General features: G+C 46.1%; 1 protein-coding gene across 6 annotated transcripts in view; it reads right to left on the reverse strand.

Moving 5' to 3' along the window:
• The window catches only part of TENM2 (teneurin transmembrane protein 2), a 1,211,371-nt gene that overhangs the window by 128,206 nt on the left and 1,062,565 nt on the right, over positions 1–20,600 (reverse strand). For 4 of the 6 annotated variants that reach the window (XM_080675627.1, XM_080675626.1, XM_080675630.1 and 1 more), the window contains 3 exons: positions 14,648–14,842; positions 8,298–8,498; positions 6,504–6,716 (listed from right to left, as the gene is read on the reverse strand). In XM_080675627.1, the coding sequence (XP_080531753.1) occupies positions 6,504–6,716; positions 8,298–8,498; positions 14,648–14,842 (609 nt within the window). The remainder of the gene's footprint in view (positions 1–6,503; positions 6,717–8,297; positions 8,499–14,647; positions 14,843–20,600) is intronic. The other 2 variants (XM_080675628.1, XM_080675631.1) reach the window with 1 other exon arrangement.

Consider the following 20,600-nt stretch of genomic DNA (forward strand, 5'->3'; position numbering starts at 1 on the left):
ATATATATATATATATATATATATATATTAGAGGCCCGGTGCATGAATTCATGCATGGGTGGGGTCCGGCCAGCCTGGCCAGGGGGAGGGGACATGGGCAGTTGGCCGGCCTGCCTGCTGGTCAAACTCCTGGTCGAGGGGACAATTTGCATATTAGCCTTTAATTGTATAGGATATACACTGAGTGGCCAGATTATTATGTGTTCAGAGATCATAATAATCTGGCCACTCAGTGTAGATGGGAGCTAAAATGAGCAGACAGACTAACAGCAAAGCACCGCTGACTATCTTCAACAATTCAACAGCACATCACCAGCTGAGCCAGCCCTCTGCTTGATCTACCCTTTGATGTCAAGTGTATATTATGGAGCAGAGCAGAAAACCTTCCCTGCTCCGATAGGAGGAAGATCTAATTGTACTAGAACAGCCCATTCGTGATTTTGATCAGAAGCAATACAATTCTGGACATGTGGACAGGAACTTAGAGATCTCATCCACGTGTGTTCTAAATTCAGTCAATTACATATTGCGTTTGTAATATTTACAATATCTGCACTTTCCTTAATATTGTTCTTTAAAGTTCCTCAGGTCTAACATCGCTACCTACTTTTGCCACATCCCTCAGCAATAATACTAGTAGAATCATGAGTGTGATGAACTAATTACAGTTTTTCTTAATGCTTACTTTTAAAAGCCCTATGTACATATTCGATGACATATACTTGTACATTAACAGAAAGCATCGCATGCCATGAGTATCAAATGGAGCTCAGATCTCCAGGGCCCACTTGGCTTCCCTTTCCTTTTCGTGTTAAGTCTTGAGTTCATATTGTGGGATCCAGAATCATAGACTTGGAAGTGATAGCTTGCCGCACACACTAGGGCAGTGCATCCCATTTTTTACAACAGCTGTGACTCTTATATGTTTCCTTTGAGTCTGGAATGTTCCTCATGCTAACTTTCTCCCATGGATTTTCTGTTTTTAGTTCTTTGTCTGAGCAAAGTCAGTAATACCAACCTTTTTGCTCCTTGGGTCTGGCCCTGTTACTATGGGCTACAAGTTAGTGCGTCAATGAATCCTCTGAAACATGAAGGGGTTGGGTCAAAGGATGCTCCAAGTCACTGTCATCCCACAGGACTAAGATGCCAAACCTTCTTCCCTTCATGTTTTCTGATGGGAGCTCATTGCATGGGCAGATATTTCGAAATCACATAGGTCACACGGCAAAAAATGTTTCCATCCTCATGTTTCCAGAATGGTTGAGCCATCAAGTTAGGGCAAGAGCCCGGCTGGTGTGGCTCAGTGGTTGAACATCGACCTATGAACCAGGAGGTCACAGATCAATTCCTGGTCAGGGCACATGCCCACGTTGCGGGCTGGATCCCCAGTGTGGGGCGTGCAGGAGGCAGCCAATCAATGATTCTTTCTCATCATTGGTGTTTCTATCTCTCTCTTCCTCTCCTTTCCTCTCTGAAATCAATAAAAATATATTAAAAAAAGTTAGGGCAAGAATTGTGTCTAACTAGTCTACCTTCCGATGGATGCTGAACACCCCTCTTCAACATCTAGGCCAAGAAAGACAGCACTCTCAGGGATGAGACTCTCACTGCTGGTGAGGCAGTTCCCCCCTTTTATTGTAGCTCACCTTTTGCAGTGCCGTGAAAATGTGTCCCTGTAACTTCTACCTCCTGGCCCTTGTTCTGGGTTTGGGTAAGAAACCTATGCAGACCGCCTGACCCAGATTCAGCGAGAACTTCTGGGCACATGGTGATTGTTGGTCTTCAATAAGAAGGCTCACATTTTGGCCAAATTGTGGGGGCCGGGAGGCAAATCAGAAGTGGAACATCTTTTATTCTTTGCTAAGAGTTTGTTTATAATTTTTAACATGAAAGACCATCACTTTAGGGTTTTACTTCAAAAAAAGATGAAGCTCCTAGGACAGGCTTCAAGTCAGGGCCCCCAGAGGAATGGGTTAATTAACCAATCAGAGAATTAGCTGCTTCCACAGACCTGGTGGTAAAGAGGCCTCCCTTCCACAGTGGTTAATTTCATCTCAATTTGATCTCAGCGTAGTCACAAAAGCGCAAATGTTCAAGGTTAATAGCTTTAAGAAGAAAGTTTCCATAACATAGAATGAAGCTGGACTGAGATGCACAAGCATCCGTATTCGGTCTGAAGTTGGTTAATTTTGACAGCCGTTTTCTTCCCAACCTGTTCCCTGTAGTTCTGAAGCTCTCTCCCTCTTGGACTATGACCTGTCTACTTTAGATGACAATCACTTAATCAGCACACAAGATCCTCTCATGGCTGGTTCTACCTTGGGTAAAGACTCATTTTCCTTATTAACATCAGAAGAACCTATTTCTTCCCCTAACCAATTAAAGAGGAAAAATAGAAGGGCCCCGTGCGACAGAGGAAAGAGAAAACTTTTCTGACTTGTGGCACATGGCAGGTCACTCAGCCCCACACGGTCCTAGAAACAGAGTCCTCATGATTCTGAAAAGCACCTGGAGGTCAGGACCACACAGACAAAGTAAACAAGTTGAAATAACCATTATACACATTACTCGCTGCCCAGATACCCAGCAGTTCACCTAGGGTCGGTGCCTAGCGTTGGTGGGTTTATTCTATGGGCGTGCTAGGTTGTATTATTCAGAATGGATGTCTGGACAATCCACATTCAGGAGATAATTAGCTTTCCTCCTGGCATTCAATGGCAACACGATTGTTGGTTTCTCCCTGTACTGCCCAACTATTCTGCTCATAAAACACACTAACGTCTATTCTATTTCTTTATAATGCAAGAGACGCTTATCCCAGTTTACCATAGTTGGTAGTGATTTTTGACCTATTCTTTGGTTCCTTTATGCCCTGGTGCTATAGCCTTGGATGGCCTTCTGCAGTTAAATCCCCTGTATTAATAAGGGGTGGTGGTGGTAGTGGCAGGTTATAGAAAAAAACAACCCACTTTAGAATAAAGCTATTCTACCCACACAATGTGCCTTCTGATTTATTCATAAGAATAAACGCAGCCTATCCAAATAATGCTAATATACTGCAAAGATATACATGAATTGTGCTTGATTTGGATTCAAAGCTTATTTCTTCTTTATGCAATTCTATAACTTTTAACCATACCTTGTATTTAACTTGTTAAAAGAAGTAATATAAGAATCGTTGCTCGGTAGAATCCAGGCTACCAATAACTTAGCTCTAATGGTTACCATCGAAATGGTATTCCTTATATTTACTCTCTAGTGATATATACTCAATTTCCAAATATAAAAAATATGATTTGGTTGAAAAACTTCCAGAAGTGCATTTGGCTAAACATGGCTAGATCCCAGTGACTCTACCCTATTGTGTTAGAAGTCTATGGTTTTACCCTCATCCTTCCTCCCTCGCCCCCCTGCCCCCCCTCATCTTATCATCTTGTTTCCTACAGCAAAATAAATCTGATCCACAAGTGCTGATGGGAGTTATTCAGTGGACTATTGGCAATGACCCAAGCAAACAGCCTCCCTAGGACCCTCTGAAAATAGGCCACAGGCAACTCAATTTCCCTAACCATAGCCATCCAGTGCTCCTCCTTACCCCAAATCCCCCAGTACATTGTTTGCAGATCAGGTGCCATTTCATTCTTATCTATTTCTATTTTCAAAATACAGCATTTGAGGTTCTACTTGGAGTGGACCAAGGAGCCCTCTTTCCTTTCTCTGTGTTTGTAAATTGTGGCATTTACTTAAAATGAATGGACAGGAGTGTCTGCTCAAAATAAAAGATGAAAACTCCACGCAACAGCTCTGGGGCCAGAGGTGGACAAGCAAAGGAAGCAATTATGCACGTAAGAACATCTCTAGATTCTGAATAGCAAGTCTCAGCAACCAAGGTATGTCTGGCCTTTTTTTTTTTTTTTTGAGCAAACCCCAGGGAACACAACTATGAGGAGACAGCATCTATCCTACAAATGAAACCAGAGAGCTCTAATTTCTCACAAGAAAAGACTGGGTGATAAAGATCTTTGAAAGTTACACAGCTGTAAGTAACTCATAAAGTCACAAGAGATCACTGTTCGGAACAAGAGGCTTGCCCAGATCACCGCTCTCTTCATTTTGGGAGCTTGACGTGGCATATAAATTTGCATTTTCTCTATGTCTCTCAAGAACTCAAGTATCTTAGCGCACGGAGATGTGAATCTTGAACCAAACATTTCAAGTAGCAGAAACACCTTTTTCCAATTCATCCCACCCAGAGGGCTAGCTAGAATGAGACATCGCCTGTGTTCTCTGCTGGCTATGTCCTCACCATTTTCTACTGAGTCATCTTCCCATCTCATTTCCAAAGGCCCCAGAGACACTTTACTTCAACTCGAGTTTTCTCTCCACTCCACGTGCTCATACTGGCACCTTCTCCCTTTCTCTCGGCCCCTGATGTCCTTCAAGCCACAACAGGGGTCCTTCTCCTCATGCAAACACTGACCCACCTCTCTTTCTCCTCTCTCCATCAAGAATTGTGTGACTCTCTAATTCAGGATTGGCTTCCCCCCTCCCCCCCCCCCCCCCCCGCAAAGGACCAGATAACAAATGGCTTTGTGGACCAGGAGGCCTCTGTCCCAATCATTCAACGCAGCGACAAATGTGGAAACTGACAGTACATCCATGAGTGGGTGTGGCTGTCTACTAATAACATTTGTTTACGGACACTGAAATTTGAATTTCATGTAATTGTCAAGTGCAAGAAGATATTAAACATGTTTTCAGTGCTTAATAATAAATGTAAAAACTATTTTTAGCTCAAAAAACATAGAACAACAGGCAGCAGGCCTGCCGGCCGTGGTTTGCTCTGATCCATCTGGGCTGCCCTCCTGTGAGCTATTCCCAGAGTAGAGAGGGCAGGAGGGAGCAGAGAGCCAGCAGGCATCCCTGTGGGGCACTAAATCCTCGGCAGATGTGGGAAGGGGAGAGCCATGGGGAGGGGAAGTTGGGTTGTGTAGATGGAGAGAAAGTAGATTTCTACCTAAAGATTACTGGGGGGAGGAGGGCAAGAGCTCTTTTGGGGGTAAGACCAGGGGCAATAGAGGTATGGAGAACTGGGAAGTATTTAAATCACAGCGGGCATGCAAAAATATATCACGGGGAACGTCCCTGACAGTGGAAGCTATTAGTTAGAATCTCAAAGTGCCCCTGCAAGTCTTCTGAATTCTCCCCCCCGACTCTGCAGGGAGCTGAAGATGAAAGTGGCCACAGGGGGAGCAGGGTCTGAAGCATCATTGAGAGATTGCAAAAACAATTCACTGCCAACAGGCTGTCCCGGCAGGGTCCCAGTGCTACGGCTGTGGCCGGATCGGCGCGCTGCCCTTTGATGTCCAATTAGACGGAACAGGGAAGTCTAATGCAGAGTGCACATTACCTCTGCCTGAGCACCCAAATGCACAGCATGGAAAACTGAGTCTGGCCTCATGAGTCAGCCCTGGACAAGCTCCTCACCCCCGTCTCTCACGCCAGGTGGACAACCTATGACTAGGGTTTTGGGGTGGGACAGAGAAGAGGGCCCCCAACGTGACAGCTAGAACCCAAGGGGGTAAGGCAGGAGTTTGGCTGGAGACATCTCTGAGCGTTTTCATGCAAGCGAGTGAATTAGCCAGCTTGGCATGAAGTGAACCCCGGACCTGACTTGATAAAACAGCAAAGCTGAAAACTGGAGGTAAAATGTAGGGGAGCTCAACTGTCTGAGAGATGGAAAACCAGAGCTTTGGCTTCCTTCTCTTCAATTAAAGGGACATTGGGTACAGTCAATCAAGGATTTTCCCACTCAAACTATAAGAATAACAAAAACCAAACAAAACCGGCCCCTCCCCCCAAAAAAACCTTGAGAACTATTACTTCTCAACAAAGGAAATGATCTTTAAAACCCTCTCAGTTGGAAGTGTATACAGAGAGGGGGCTGAGTGAGAATGAAATGGGACCAGAGGAGACATTCAGTGGTGGTGGTGGTGATGGGCCCAGGAGGAAGCCTTGTCTAGGGACATCAAGAGGATGCTCAAACCTATTACAGTGGTCCTTGGCTACCCAGGAAACCTGGGAGCCTGCCTGCATCCAACCCTGTCTAAAATAAATGAGTTCAATTGTTGCCAACAAGCAGGGATCCAGGGACCCAGCTAGCTAGGCGAACATCGAAAAAAGGGTGATATGCAGACCACAGACATTGGGGAGCTTAAATCTCCAGGCTATAACAATTTCCCATGCATGTGCATTTCCCCTCCCCAAGGTCAGTAATTTGGATGGATCTTCTAATTCTGACCCTTTACTCCCAATCTCAAATTCTGGAAAGCAGGGAAAGCCTTTTCCGATAGGGAACCTTGCTTTTCCCTTCGCCACCCCTGTGGGGATTTGGAGAGGCAGCGAGAAGGTTGGAGAGCACTTGTGTCCCTGAAGGAACAGCCGGTTGCAATGCACGACCATCACTATCGATCTACGATTTATGAAAATAAAGCAATATGTGCCTGTTTCGGTGCCTGCCGTTTGCCTACCAATGGTGCAGTGTTCACCATTCCAGCCCTCTCGGCATTCACATTTGCCATCTTTACAGGTCCCGTGCTCAATGCAGCGGGGGTGGCACACGCGTTGGTCACAAGCGGCGCCTGTCCAGCCCTCTTCACAGCGGCAGGCTCCCCCGATGCAGACGCCGTGAGTGCCACAGTCTACTGAGCACACTTCTGGAAGAAAAACAATGATTACAGCTCAACACCACCCTGGCGACACCCTCCGCAGGAGGCCAGACCACGCACCTGGCCCGGGGCCCTGGCGCAGGCCCCGCGGCCCAGCACTCTGTCACCTTGGGAGTGGGGGATGAGTGCATTGTTACGGATCCTCCAGAGCAGCGGTTCTCTGGCCCAGCAGCAGCACGGCCCCCTGGGCACCTGTGCCTCACGTTGGACCCGCTGAATGAGAAACGGGGAGTGGGGCTCGGGAATCTGTTCTAACAGGTCCTCCAGGTGGGCTTGATGCCGAGGCCACCGTGGGACAGCCGGCGTGGCCATCCAGTCTGGCGGAGTTACCTGGGAGGTGCCGCCCTGAGAAGAGACCTGGGAATCCTGACTCCTTAGCCGGCTGGGTCACTGTCCCCCTTGAGAGCCTGAACTGACCAAAGGCCCATTGGGGACCACATGGTGACGTCATTCCTGCACCTTGTAGCAACGGCGACCCTGGAGCTGTGCTGCATTTACACAGCCTCTTTCTCAAAGGAGCTCAAAGTCTTTTGTGCTTGGGGAGGAGACAGACAGACAGATACGCATTCTCTGGCGTTCCAGACCTCTCACGCGAGGACAAGCACGTGCCGGACATTCATCCTCAGGACAGACTACGGAGGGGGGCGTGGCTCGTGGGGCCCAGGAGGGGAAATCAGACCACGGGGGGAGGGTCACACAGCGTGTCATCAGCACAGTGGGCCTTGCCGCCGGGCCTTGCTGCCGGGGCTCCCCTTCCCTCATCCTTTGCAGGGTTCGGCCCAGACCACCAGCATCGGAGCTGAAGCCAGACTCAGGCGGCTTCCAAAACAGCCCATTTTAACGGACTCTTCTCTTTTGCTGCTGGCAATGAAATATTCATTTCTTTCCCACGGTCGGCAAAGCTCCGCACAGATTCCCTTCCTGATTGCCTAGCAATCTGACAGCTGTCTCGCTACCGGAGGAAGGGGGCAGGGCCATGATCACTTGCTTGGATGGGCACTTGTCAGTGTGAGGGGAACCCTTTCCAGGCAGGCTAGGGCTGGCTTGAACTGTTGAACCATTCCATTGTAAGGTCACTTGGGAGGTAAGACACACACTCTTAATTTTAGGAAAATAAAGTGTACAGCGCAACTTCAGTATTTGCCTGCCGCAGGAGTACTGCAGCGTTTTACAGCAGGTTCTCGCTGCACCTGAGGGAGCCTCTTTTCTGTTTCATAGGATGTTCCACTCAGCTTGCCTGGGACTGAATTGTTCTGTGTGGCTTTCTGGTACCTTTAGGGAGCACACAGAAGGAAGTACATAATGCAAACAGAAGCATCCCTCCGGGCCCCTCATCCTTTTGCAGGGATGGACCAACGAGGTACGAGAATCTCTGCAGTGGCTTTTTTCATTTCTCAAGGATCACTGACTTCATGACGGAGGAGAAGGGAGTTAAGAGACCAAAGTCCAGGGACCACAGGCCCTATGTCCCCAGCTGAGCATGAGGAGTAGGTGCCCATGCATTTGGGCTCACGGGAGGACACAGGGCATGCCTGTTGGGGAAAGTGAGCAGAAAACCTCACGGCTTACCAACGGAGCAGTCGGGACCCATCCAGTTGGGATCGCAGCTGCAGAGGCCCGTGTCGGGGAGGTAGGTGCCGTGCCCGCTGCACTGGTCTGGGCACTGGACCCTCGCCAGCTCACAGTTTAGACCACCCCAGCCAGGGCTGCAAAGGCATTCTCCATTCACACAGACCCCATGGCTGGAGCAGGTGGGATCCAAGCAGTCAACTGGAAAAGACGAAGAGGAAAATATCATCACTCATGGGGGATGGGCCATGGGACACCAGATACTAGCTGAATGCACCAGTGGCTCACCAGTTCCTATCCCCTTGCAAGCAAATGGAACAGCAAGGTAATACTGACGTGGTCCCTTCAAGAATTCAAGACTTGTTATTTGTCAAAACACCAAATCTCAAACTTAAAGAGAATGTGAGAGAAAAAAGGGACTTTCTCAAGCAGAATTAGGAGGAATCAGATATAGAGGCGTGCCATCAACCTTGAGAACCCTGCATTTATAAACATTGGTGCCTTAGTGGAACCTCTCAGAGAGAGCTTCTAAGCGTGGAACATGAATATTGTAATGCCTGTGTGTGTGGTATGGCCAAACCCAATTACCCCTCATTACTGGAGAGAAAAGTAGAGAGGCTCATTCTGGCTTCACTCATACTTGACTTCAGAAGGTAACAAAAGACTAAAAAGGAAGTCAATACAATTCATAAATGACTAACTTTCTAAACTGTGTCACTTAGGCTGATCCTAAAGTGAGTTTTCATTTTCTGAGCACACACCTATTGAAGGAGTTAGTAGACGTGCAGGATGGAAGAATTGAGGTCGGGTGTGGAAATAATCCAATGGGGGTAACCTCCCCACAGAGAATTGTGAGTGGACTGGAGGGGTGAATCTCAGCTGTGGCACTGACCTTCCACTAGACAGCCAATCGAACTCCTTAATGGTTAGATTCTGTTGTTCTTGCCAATTTCATGCTCTGATTGTTTGGCCATCTCAATAATGAGAGTGGATATCTATCCAGTGGGTAAGCTGAAGATTATTATTCTGAAATCAACTCAAAGTGAGAAGAGGAATGAGCTGCAAAGGCAATTCTTGAGGATGGACTTTGTGCACGAGAATGCGATCCCAAACTTCAGACATCCAGCCCGGTCAACTTAGAAGAAGACCAGCTCCCTCAGGTATTCCTAGGAATTTGGAAAAGAGCTCTGCACCACGTGGAGTTTGAATGGCAAATGGTGGATGGTCTCACAGGGAGCCCTATGTTACTTTGTAGATCAGAAAAATAGGGGGGTCTCATTGCCTTAGTTGACCAAGACATATATTTCCCCCATTTTTAACAGCTTGGAAATCAGGCCTGTTGGCCTAGTTGAAAGCATTCGCTTCTGCCATCACCTGGGGGGCACAGCTAGCTTGAGACCTCTTCCAATTTCCTCTTGAAGTGACTTGGACCATACGGATCGTGTAATTCCTTCCCTCCAGTGTATGCATGCCATCTTGTCTTCAGATTCTCAGAGAAGATTTTCATTTTCTCTCCTTGCCCAAAGCCAGGATTAAAACATGAAAGATTCTTGGCCTGGAAATAGTTCACCATGACACTGAGAGAGCAACCTCTTGAGGTCCCAGCTTTTTGTAGGACAGTGTCTTTTTTCTTTCTTATGGCAAACACTATAATGATGCGTTTTAAAATGGTGTACATTAGCTCTAAATATGACATGATTCAGCTTATCCATGCCACGTGGACATCAGACTTGAGGAACTTGGATTTGTTAGAAATCGCAAAATTCTATAAAGTTTCCAAAGAGCACCCCTCCCTTGAGGCAAAAACAAGCATTTTCAGTGTTAAGAGGTGTTTCTCGGGATTCCATTAGGATATTTTCAGGAAGATATTATTTATGGACATCAGTATGCAACTATTTGAGCCATGGGGAAACAGAAGCTACCATTGTTTTGTTATTTATTTATTTTTTTTAAAAAATCAGGTATACACTCTCAGACAGGTGAATTTGAATGATTTACTATTAGTTGAAGCTGTTCTGATGATGTTACTTGCTCTGGTTATAATCACTTTAATGTTGAATTCATTGTCTTGGGGATTATAACTCCTGGTGAAATGAACCCTTTCTGATACCTTCGAATCTGCTCCATTCAGGATGGTGGTGCACATCTGTATGTAAATGAATGAAACGTTTGACTACACAGAAGACATTTACAAAGAGGTTGTGCAATGCCTTTGTTGTCTCTGTCTAGCACGTGTTAAGGGAATATAGTAGGTGTTCAATACACAATTGCTACATGTAAGAATGAATGACAGATGTTGCTATAGGCATTTGTTGTTAATGGGACAAATTTCCAGTGTGAAAGACTGATAAGAAAAATGGTGTTAATGACTTCTTGCTTTGAGGAAGAATGCTCTGCAATTTGGGATCTGCAAAATATAAACTAATTCATTCAGGATCCATGTTTCCCATACTCTTCTAGTAAAAGAAAATCCCTGAGTTCTAGTTTTTATTCTGACCCCATTTCTAACATAGCAAAATGGAAATGTACACAAAAACACCGCATGTGTTATGTGCCTCCAAAATTATCCTTCATTTATAATTACCCACTTAAAACGTTTGGGGAGGTGCCAAGAGCAAGGAGCTTTCAAAAAACTAAAAAACTATATCCCAATCTTTTTCTCAAAAGGATGAAATCAAAAGTAATATACAAAAAAATAAATAAAATGACATTTTTTTTTCTTCCAGATAAATGAGCTCACTCTTCTTTATCCTGAATTATGGTATGAAGGAAGGAAGAAAATCCACTGAGATTTATTAGCCAGGACTGGTATATCATAAAAAGAACCATTTATTACATCTAGAAATATGAGCTAACCCTTTCTCTGGTCAGGATACCAGTAAATATGCCCCATTGTGCTATATAATTATAGCAGCTGATGGAATAACTAAGTGTGGATTTTAAGAGGGGCAGTTTCACTATGAATTTTAAATTTGGTTCCAATTTCAGAAGAGGGTCTTATGGCCACGTCCTCAGAGTCTTTAGCAGGCGGGAGGGACGATGGCATGTTACGAAGCTTTATAAATAGAAACAGTGTTATACTTAAAAGGGGGACAGTGGCCTTTACCAGCTAAGTACCATGTGCCTTCCACCACCAGCCCCCCGGCAGCTGAGATCATTAGAACTCATTTAGTCTTGAGCCCTCTGTAGGTTTGACGAAAAAGGGTTGTGAATGCAAGTTCCATCCCCGAGGATAAAAAAGGAGGTCAAGGAGTTTCACAAACAATAAGTACTATAAACCCCCGAAGAACCATGAATTACATTTATGAAGTTAAATGTCATTGAAAAATGACTCAACCGTGAAACTGACATGAAAACATGGCTGACATAAACTAACATGTCAATTCCTCACTCATCACCTTTCCACTCCCCCAGACATCATCGCATGAAACCTCACGAATCCGTCCTTTCATTTTCTTGGGCAAATGTGTTAATAGTAAAACAATGTTTATGCAGCAAAAATGGAGGATGGCAACTATTGATTTCATTGCCACGGCCATTTCAGGTAAATAGTTTGAACGTTATGACTATGATGAATATCAGAAATAAAAAAGCTAAATGGAAGAAAAAAAGTGCTGATCCAGACTTTCTGATTCCATTTCCCATTTTGAAAACAGCATATGAATCACTCGGTTCATTCCTTTTGGGGAGGAGAAATCAATAGATGAGATTTCATCCCTTTGTAATGATCCGAGTGGTTTCCTTGTTTTGTTGGATGGTTAATTCATTCCGGACATTTAAGTAAGACTGGTCGGGAGAGCGGGGAAGTTGAGGAATCACTTGAAATTCCACTTGGATATGCACAATCTTTACTGGAGGGAAAAAATTCTAAGGTGGGCAATGTCATAGCTCTAGCACTCTCCTCTCCAAATGATGTATGCAAAAGGTGGCTTTAACCTTCTGGTCACATTATTGGCCTCTCCCCTCTTTTCAGTGAGTGCAGCTTTGCCTCCTGCGGTCCATTTATCTCTAAGAACTTTGACCTCTCCAGCAGGGTCATTAGATCAGTACTTCCTCCATCCCTACTCCCAATTTGGTTTGATGCTGCAGACAGAGGGAGGCTACCTTTTATAACAGAGGGAAAAAGTATCTGTCGAGTTGAACAAGTGAAGATCTGGGGGTCAGACTTCTGGGCCCCATTAAGGGCATTACCACGGATATATTAAAACAATCTTAGAAGAAGAATGTCATGGAAGCTGACTCTCTGTAGCCAGAGATCTAAAAACGGTGAAATGGGAGATTTCACAGAGGGAGCGTCTGTGTGTGTCTCTAAGGCTAAGCCGCGGTCATTACTTTGTGGTGAGGGCTGTAATGGTTGGTTAGTTTGTATAGAAGCCTGGAGATCCATAAGTTAATGGGATGGGACACGGATGCACTTGCATCTGAGAACTTCATAGCACCTGAGGTCCCTCCTTACCACCTTGGCAGTCAGCAGCTGAGAGAGAACACGGGCATAGGGTGTCCAGCTGGATCTTTTCTGTGGGGACATCCTGGGTGGTCCCCCGGACATCTTTAGCTGTTTCCCATGGAGTAGGCTGGGGGCTTCACTTGCCCCCTTAGTTGTTGGGTGAGCTGACAATTCCGTTTTCACAGGGAATGTGGGAGAAAAAATGGTGGTTTGAGATGTGCGGGGATGTTTCACTGGGAGATGGACTTAGAGAATGTGTGCTCAGCTAGAAGACAGCCACTAAACCGATTCAAAGGTAGGGGAGGAGGTGAGGGGCGGAGAGGACCTAGGGTTTTACCTCCCTGGCAAAGGCGCTTGCTTCTCTCTATGGGAGAAGCAATAGATAGACAACCAGAGAGACCACGTTCTGGAAGGGCACACACAGAGCAGGGGGGCTGGAGGCAGCTGGGCTGAGTTCCCTTGCCTTACAGGTACCACAGGGGCTCCCAACACCTTGGCACGAACTAACTCTTCTGAAAGAACTAAGCAGAGTCCCCAGGACTAGTCAGAGAGGGGCTCTTTCTCCTGGTCTCTGTTCAAGTTATGTAAGACTGGAGTCCGTTTATGACACCCCCCCATGTTTACCCACAGTGTTAGAGGCCACTTCTCCGTGTGCCCCAGTGAGCTCTTGGTCAGTAACTGCCAGCCCTCCCGCCGCACACCCACCATTGTCCCTGCCATGGTAGGGAACCCGGACAACTTCCCCTACAGGGTGATTCTAAGTCACAGGGACACCCATGGTCTTTCAGGCCTGACTGCTTTCTAGTGGTATTCGTTTTTCAGAGGTATTTGCACAGACATACACTAGTATATGGGTCTTAGGTTACCAGGAACAGTAAAAACAAACAGCTTTGGGGAAGACTGGAAGATTGGGAGTGGGGACTAAGGATTCTGTCTCTTCTTTTCCGGATAGGTTTAGGAAGTCCCAATGCAGAGCTCTTTAAATAAAGCAAAAGAAAAGAGGGAGGAAGATAGGGGAAGGAAGAAAAGAAGCAGGAAGGGGAGGAGGAAAGACAGTGGGAAAGAGAAGACAGAAAGACACAGGCAATTTAAAGAGGGGAAAAAGGCGAGAAGGCGAAAAGGAGCGAATTAACATGAAGAAAAACCACACATTCCTTCCAAAACCATTCCACAAGCCTTCTGTCTTCTACTACTTAAAAGTCCATCTAACTGCTGCACACCTGAAATGAATACAAAGTAATACTGAATGTAAATGTGATTGGAAAATAAAGCTTCAAGTTTTCCATTGATTTTTAGAGAGAGTGCAAGAGAGAGGGAAAAACAGAGAAATATCAAATACAGATTGGTTGCCTCCTGCATGTGCTCTGGGCCCGGGGCAGGGAGGAGCCTGCAACTGAGGTACGTGCCCTTGACTGGAATGGAACCCAGGATCCTTCTGTCTGCAGAGTCAACGCTCTATTCACTGAGTTAAACCGGCTAGGGCAAACTTCAAATTCTTAAAAATAAAGAAGTCCATCAAAGCCAAAGAGTTTGACGTTTTCTGTGCAAAATGTTGAAGTTGCCTTTGCAGAGTGTGGAGCCTGGGACTGGGTTGGTGAGCCAAGGTCCGGGGCCTGCACACCCGCCTCCCACCTGTCCCCCACTGGCCCTGCCTGGCCCACCCCTCTCACCTGTCCCCCACTGGCCCTGCCCGGCCCACCCCTCTCACCTGTCCCCCACTGGCCCTGCCCGGCCCACCCCTCTCACCTGTCCCCCACTGGCCCTGCCCGGCCCACCCCTCTCACCTGTCCCCCACTGGCCCTGCCTGGCCCACCCCTCTCACCTGTCCCCCACTGGCCCTGCCCGGCCCACCCCTCTCACCTGTCCCCCACCAGCTCTGCCCGGCCCACCCCACGGAGCTCACCTTCCTCACAGTGCTCCCCTTTGTAGCCAGCAGAGCAGACACAGGTCCCATCAATGCAGGAGCCGTGGCCCCCGCAGGAGGGGTCGATGCACTGATTCATGGGCACATCGCACTCGGCGCCCTTCCAGCCGCTGTAGCACTGGCACGTCCCTTTGGAGTACTGTCCGTTCCCGCTGCACAGCACAGGGCAGGCGGCTGCAAAACCAGAGACAGAGCACCAGGTCATGGGGGCCAGCGCCTGAAGGGCCCGGTTGGTCTCAGGAAGCGGAGCCTGCCTGGTGTTTCAGCTGAGCTTGCTATGATCCAGGCCAGGATGCTGGCCGGGGAGGTGCAGAGGCAGCTTCAAATGATCAATAACCATCACCACCACCAGCACCACCACCACAAATATGCTACTGATAGCAGCAGTCACTGTCAGTTCAATGCTTAGTATGTGCCAGGCTGGGCACAGAACGCTTTATGTGCAATTACTTTTAACATCATCATTGTCATCATAATCCCTCTACAAGGCAGAAGCTAGATTCATGGTCCTGTTTGACAGGTGAGGCTCAGAGTTAGGTGGCCGAAGCCACTGAGCGGGTTGGAAGCGGGACTTGAAGCTGTGCCCCTCGCTAAGCTGTATGGACTCTCGTGCTGCTGTTGTTGGTTTTTGGGTTGATAATCCACTTTGCAGATTCCTTCTCCCCCAGATTAGTTGATTCCTATTCCTGATATGTTTATGTTCCCTAGAAAGGAAGGGGGATGGACCACAGGTGTGCCACCATCTCTCTACGCCTCGGTTTCCTTGTCTAGACCACAAAGAAATAATTGCAGCTAGCTCCAAGTGGGTGGAGTGTAATCAAGTATAAGGATGAGTGTGCCTGGCCTATTACAGAAACCAGGAAGGGGAGGGCAGGCTGGAGCCGTGATGTCGTGAGCAGTTCCTGTCTCAGCCGGGACCCTCTTGCATCTGTTGATGGAAAGAAGGTGGAAAGCCAGCGGCGACTGTCTGATAGGAGATTGCCAACAGTGTTCACCCATCTGGCCTCAGCTGTTCCCGTCCTGCCCTTTTAGAGATGGGGAGTGGGATTGCAGCGGTCACCTTCAGGCTTTGAACTTCTCACCTCCGATCGGTTTATAAAGAATCTAAATTTCCAACCTGGCTTCTCTGTGAGCCTACAATGGGGGCACGGCTCTGGGCTATGGCCCTGGCATTCAGAGACCTTCAGAAATGACCAACAGAGATGTCCTACTACATCCTGGTTTCCCTGAGATTTGCAATGCAAAGGGCCCAAGAATTCAACATGTGCTGAATGGTCTCCCCACCCCACGAAGCGATTGTACATCTAATCAGATCACTCCCTAGTCAACGGCCCGCCCGCCCGCCCCATCAACCCCCTCTTACTGTCATGTTCCTGTTTAGTGTTTTATAGTAATTAGCTTTCCTCTGTGAGTGTCTGATTTCTCAAAGACATTGTAAACTGCTGGAAGACAGGACCTGGTTTATCCTGGCTGATTTCCTCCTGGTGCTGCTCTCATCAATGTTGGTTTGATTAAGGAAATCTTTCTCCTATGTTCTGCTAATCAGGGATGCCCATGTGGGAAGGTTGTGGGCAAGCACCGCATAGCCATAAATGAAAGATGTGGACAGACCAATGTCTGCGGCGAACCCCTTCCCTTTTTCTGGGGAACTGACCTAAAACAAAAACATCTGAACAGCTGACATGTGACCAAGGGTATATTCCATCGAGAGGTGGGAGAGGATCGAAAATAAGGAGCAAATAATTATTGTCTTTATTCCTTGATAAAAGACAGTTAGGATTATTTTCTTTATTCATATTGAAATGGTTTCTCTTCTGCATACACTCTAAGTGGTGAAAAAAACTAGGATTGTCTAGAAGGTAAGAATGGGTTTTATTTAAAATCAGGTGCCTAGGAAATCAAATTTAAAAGGTGACCTATTTAAATTACTCAGGGGAAAAAAAAAAAAAGGAGAATAGGCAGGTCAGAGAGTTCTCCCAGTCTAAACGCAGCCTTCCTTCAATATGTTTGCAGCATGCTCACCGGGAGTGTGGTAAAAAATGCAAAACACTGTGATGTTCTCTGGAAAGTGGGGCACTCAGTGGCTCGGCTGATGTCACGTTAAAAAGCAGAAGGCCGGTTAAAGAGGGGTGAAGCTCTCTAGTAATCCATTGCCATCAGGGCAGAGAGTGCAAATGCCAGATGAGCGCCCCCCAGTGGTCGCTCAGCTGACCTGCATAGAGAGGACCTTTCCTTGGGTAACATTCATTCTCAGACATAACTCAACCCAGAGCATTCCAGTATAGAAGGCTCAGCCTAGACCTCTTTTCAAAGGCTGGATGTGAAATGGAGACCTCCCATATTAATAACTCTTCTCATACTTTTACTATCATGAAATCCATATGATTTTTTAAATATCAGGTTATAGGACCGACAATTCTGACATTACACCTTGCCCAACAATAATAGGGAATAGAAGTGGCAAGAGCAAGGGTTTGGGTGCTAAGAAGAACTGGGTACAAGACCTAGCCCATCACTTACTGTGGGATTTTGGCAAGATTACTGCACTTCTCTGAGACCCACTGTCCCCTGCAAAATATCAACTCTCAGAGTTGATGAAGTGTTAAGAGAGATCATGTGCTCAAGGACTCAAAACAGTAGCTGTCACCTGGTTTGCCATGAACGGATGTTTTCTCATGAATTTCAACCTGTATTTCCAAACGGAATTCAAGGGTTAATAATATGAAAAATGTCGTCGTTCTCAAATGTGCGTGCACACACAAACAAACACACACATACACCTCCACACCCACCACCACAGAAGAGCATCAGAGAGCTCTCATCGGTTCCTCCCCCAGTCCTCCCTGGCTGTGGCAGTAGGTGGTTCCGGAATCACGTGCAGAGTGTTTTATGTCCCCCACCCCTCTCTTCTCTTCCTAAAGGCTTTCAGGAGCAGAACACTGTGCATTCGAGCTTCTACTTAAAATTAATTAAAATGTTTGTACAAAGTGACTATTCCTGTTTCACTAAATCTGGTAAATGGAAGCTCTAAGGCTCCAGTAGAAGACAAATAAATTACCGTTGTCACTAATGACTGACAAGCTAACAGGCCGATGACAAAAAAAATGACACAATTTAGATCCACCTAAATGGTGGAAAGCTCATTTTAATGATCAAGCTAGAGATTACTTTCCTGCCACCCAAGTTCCCTGTAAGGGACGAGATGAGTTATCAGTGTTATTTACTTGGTGGGAAGTAACAGGACAAGCCACTTGTTGTCTGCTGTTTTAAGTAAGGCAAGTCCTATCTACTTGGAGTTGCAGCAGAGAGAATATCTGAAAGAAAGTAGCAATGGTTGACGAGGCTTAATCATACAGGCAGAAGGAATTTCAAATAATGTCTCTTTTAAAAATGGCTTGAAATCTGATTGAAAACGCATTTGGAAAAGAGACTTGAAAATATTTGAACCTAGTACACCAGGTAAATTGTCAAAATAGCACTAACAATTGGTTGTCTTGCATCCCAGTTAGTGAATAATTATTAATGAATAACCTAATAGGTGTTAGTAGCTGGGTTAGGCTCGAGGGAAAAATGAGGAGAAATGAAGATGCCTTGATTCCCCGGAAGCAATTGAGGATGTAATGTTTGGGTCATGGAGGTGATGCAAACGGAGTTCAGTGTCGTTGAAGCCAAAACTGGTGTCCTGCTGTCTTTCCCGACTGGACCTCACTGGGTGCTGAGCAAGACAGTGTTAGTAAAGCGAGTCTCACTTCTTGCTAGGCTCCTGCTATCGGCAACCCATTTGGTAGACAATCAAGTTGACCTCTGCTGTATGCTACACTCAAAATTAATTCCATATACATTAAAGATGTAATTAGAAAAACCCCCACAAAGCGATTAGAAAAAACATTAAAGCTAATTTTATTTTCTTGGGAAGGGGGATATGTAAGGAAGACATACATTCTAGAACAGGGGTGGGCAAACTTTTTGACTCGAGGGCCACAATGGGTTCTTAAACTGGACCAGAGGGCCGGAACAAAAGCATGGATGGAGTGTTTGTGTGAACTAATATAAATTCAAAGTAAAGGAGCGGAGGGGCGAGCAAGAGAACCGGATAGAACAGCCGGATCTGGCCCGCAGGCCGTAGTTTGCCCAAGGCTGTTCTAGAAACTAAGAAGGAAGAGAAGAAATATCAGAGCTGATTACATGAATTTTAGATCTTCTGTATGGCGTAGAACCAAAATTAAGAGATGAACGACACCGGGAAGAAATACATTTTAACACATTTTACAGAATAAAGTTTGATATCTGAAACACCCAAGAGTGTTTTCTGATCAATAAAAAGGCAGAGGAATGAAAACCTGGGTAGAGGACATAGAAACATAAACATAACCAGCCAATGAAAGTATGAAAAGACACGCAGTTTCATTAGGAATTAAGTATAGATAAAAATAATAATGAGAGAGAACCCTTGGCTTATCAGATTGGAAAAAAAAGGAATCAGCTGAAAGATGGATAAGCCCAGTGCTGTCATGACTGAGGGAATTGCTCTGTGAAACACAGCTGGTGGGGGCACCGTTTGCCACCATCTGGATAGCTCCCTGGCTCAGTGCACCCCAGAGAGAAGCCTGTTGACCTCAGTGCCTCGGTTTTCCCTCCCTATTCAATGGGCACAGCAGTAAAAGACTTCTTGTGTAGGAAGAGGGAAGAAGTTAGAAAGCAGAACTAAGGAATGATGATGCAAATACAAATGCCAAGATCACCAGCCATTCTGATCACGATGGGCACCTCCGACCCGAATGCCCCCCCACTCCGACACTCGGACACTCGAGCGTCTCCCCCATCTCTAGCTGGTCTCAGCGGGGGCAAGATCCAGCAGGACCCCGTGAAGAGAGGAAAGCAAAGGGCGCCTCTGACAGACAGGGGCAGAGCGCAGGTGCGCCGGCTTCCTCGCTCCCGTTGTGTCAAATGGCACATTAATAAGCGGGAAAGTGATTCAGGGAAGAATTTCTAGAAGGACAAAAACCTCATCAGGTGTGTCAGATGTATGACAGTCAGGGGCCACGTGGGGAAAGAAGCACATGCTGACTTAAGCGTGAAAGTATAGACGCTTTAATTAATCCGGGGTGAGTTTAATTGCTTTAGTTAAGTGGAAATCGGGTTAAAAATGATGCAGAGCATGCTGGGGTGTGTTAAAAACATGACATATGAGTTGGATGAATCGATAAATTAAAAGTGCACAGATGTTTTAATTAAACCCAGGGAAGTTAACGAAGATCGCAAGAGACTTTTAAGCCTATGATTAATTCAATTCATTTAAAATACCTGTAGAGATATGGGGACGCCTCCATTTCGAGAGTTATAAAAGTTCTTAATCGATAAGTGCTTAAGCGGTTTTTAAAAAAGTCTTAAGGTGTTTTTCCTTGTGTGTGTGTGTGTGTGTGTGTGTGTGTGTGTGTGTGAGTGACTGAACCGCATTAATTACATAATGAATATTAAAATTCTTCAGAGTATACAGTAAGCTTTTTCTGCAGTTCCAGTCCAGGCTGAAGTAGCTTTTCATTCTCACTGTGATTCAAGCATTGAGATGAGTTTGCAAATTATTGGTGTCCACACGAGTGGAAGTTTCTGGAATACATGGAGTGTCTGTTTATTCACTGCTGTCAGGCTGCCCAAATTTCTTATTTTATTTTATTACTATTTTTTATTTTTTACTCCTCACCTGAGGATATGTTTATTGATTTTAGAGAGAAAGGAAGAGAGAGAGAAACATCTATGTGAGAGGGAAACATCGATGGGGATCTACCCACAACCTTTTGGTGTACAGGAAGATGATCCAACCAGCTGAGCCACCCGCCAGGGGCCCCTTCGCTTCCCCCCAGCTGTGTGATGACAGACACTTTATGCTCAGCCTTGATTTTCAATCTGTCAAAGGGGATGAGAATCCTGGGAC

This window comes from Plecotus auritus (assembly GCF_963455305.1).
Source record: "Plecotus auritus genome assembly, chromosome: 6".
NCBI classification, from domain to species: Eukaryota; Metazoa; Chordata; class Mammalia; order Chiroptera; family Vespertilionidae; genus Plecotus; species Plecotus auritus.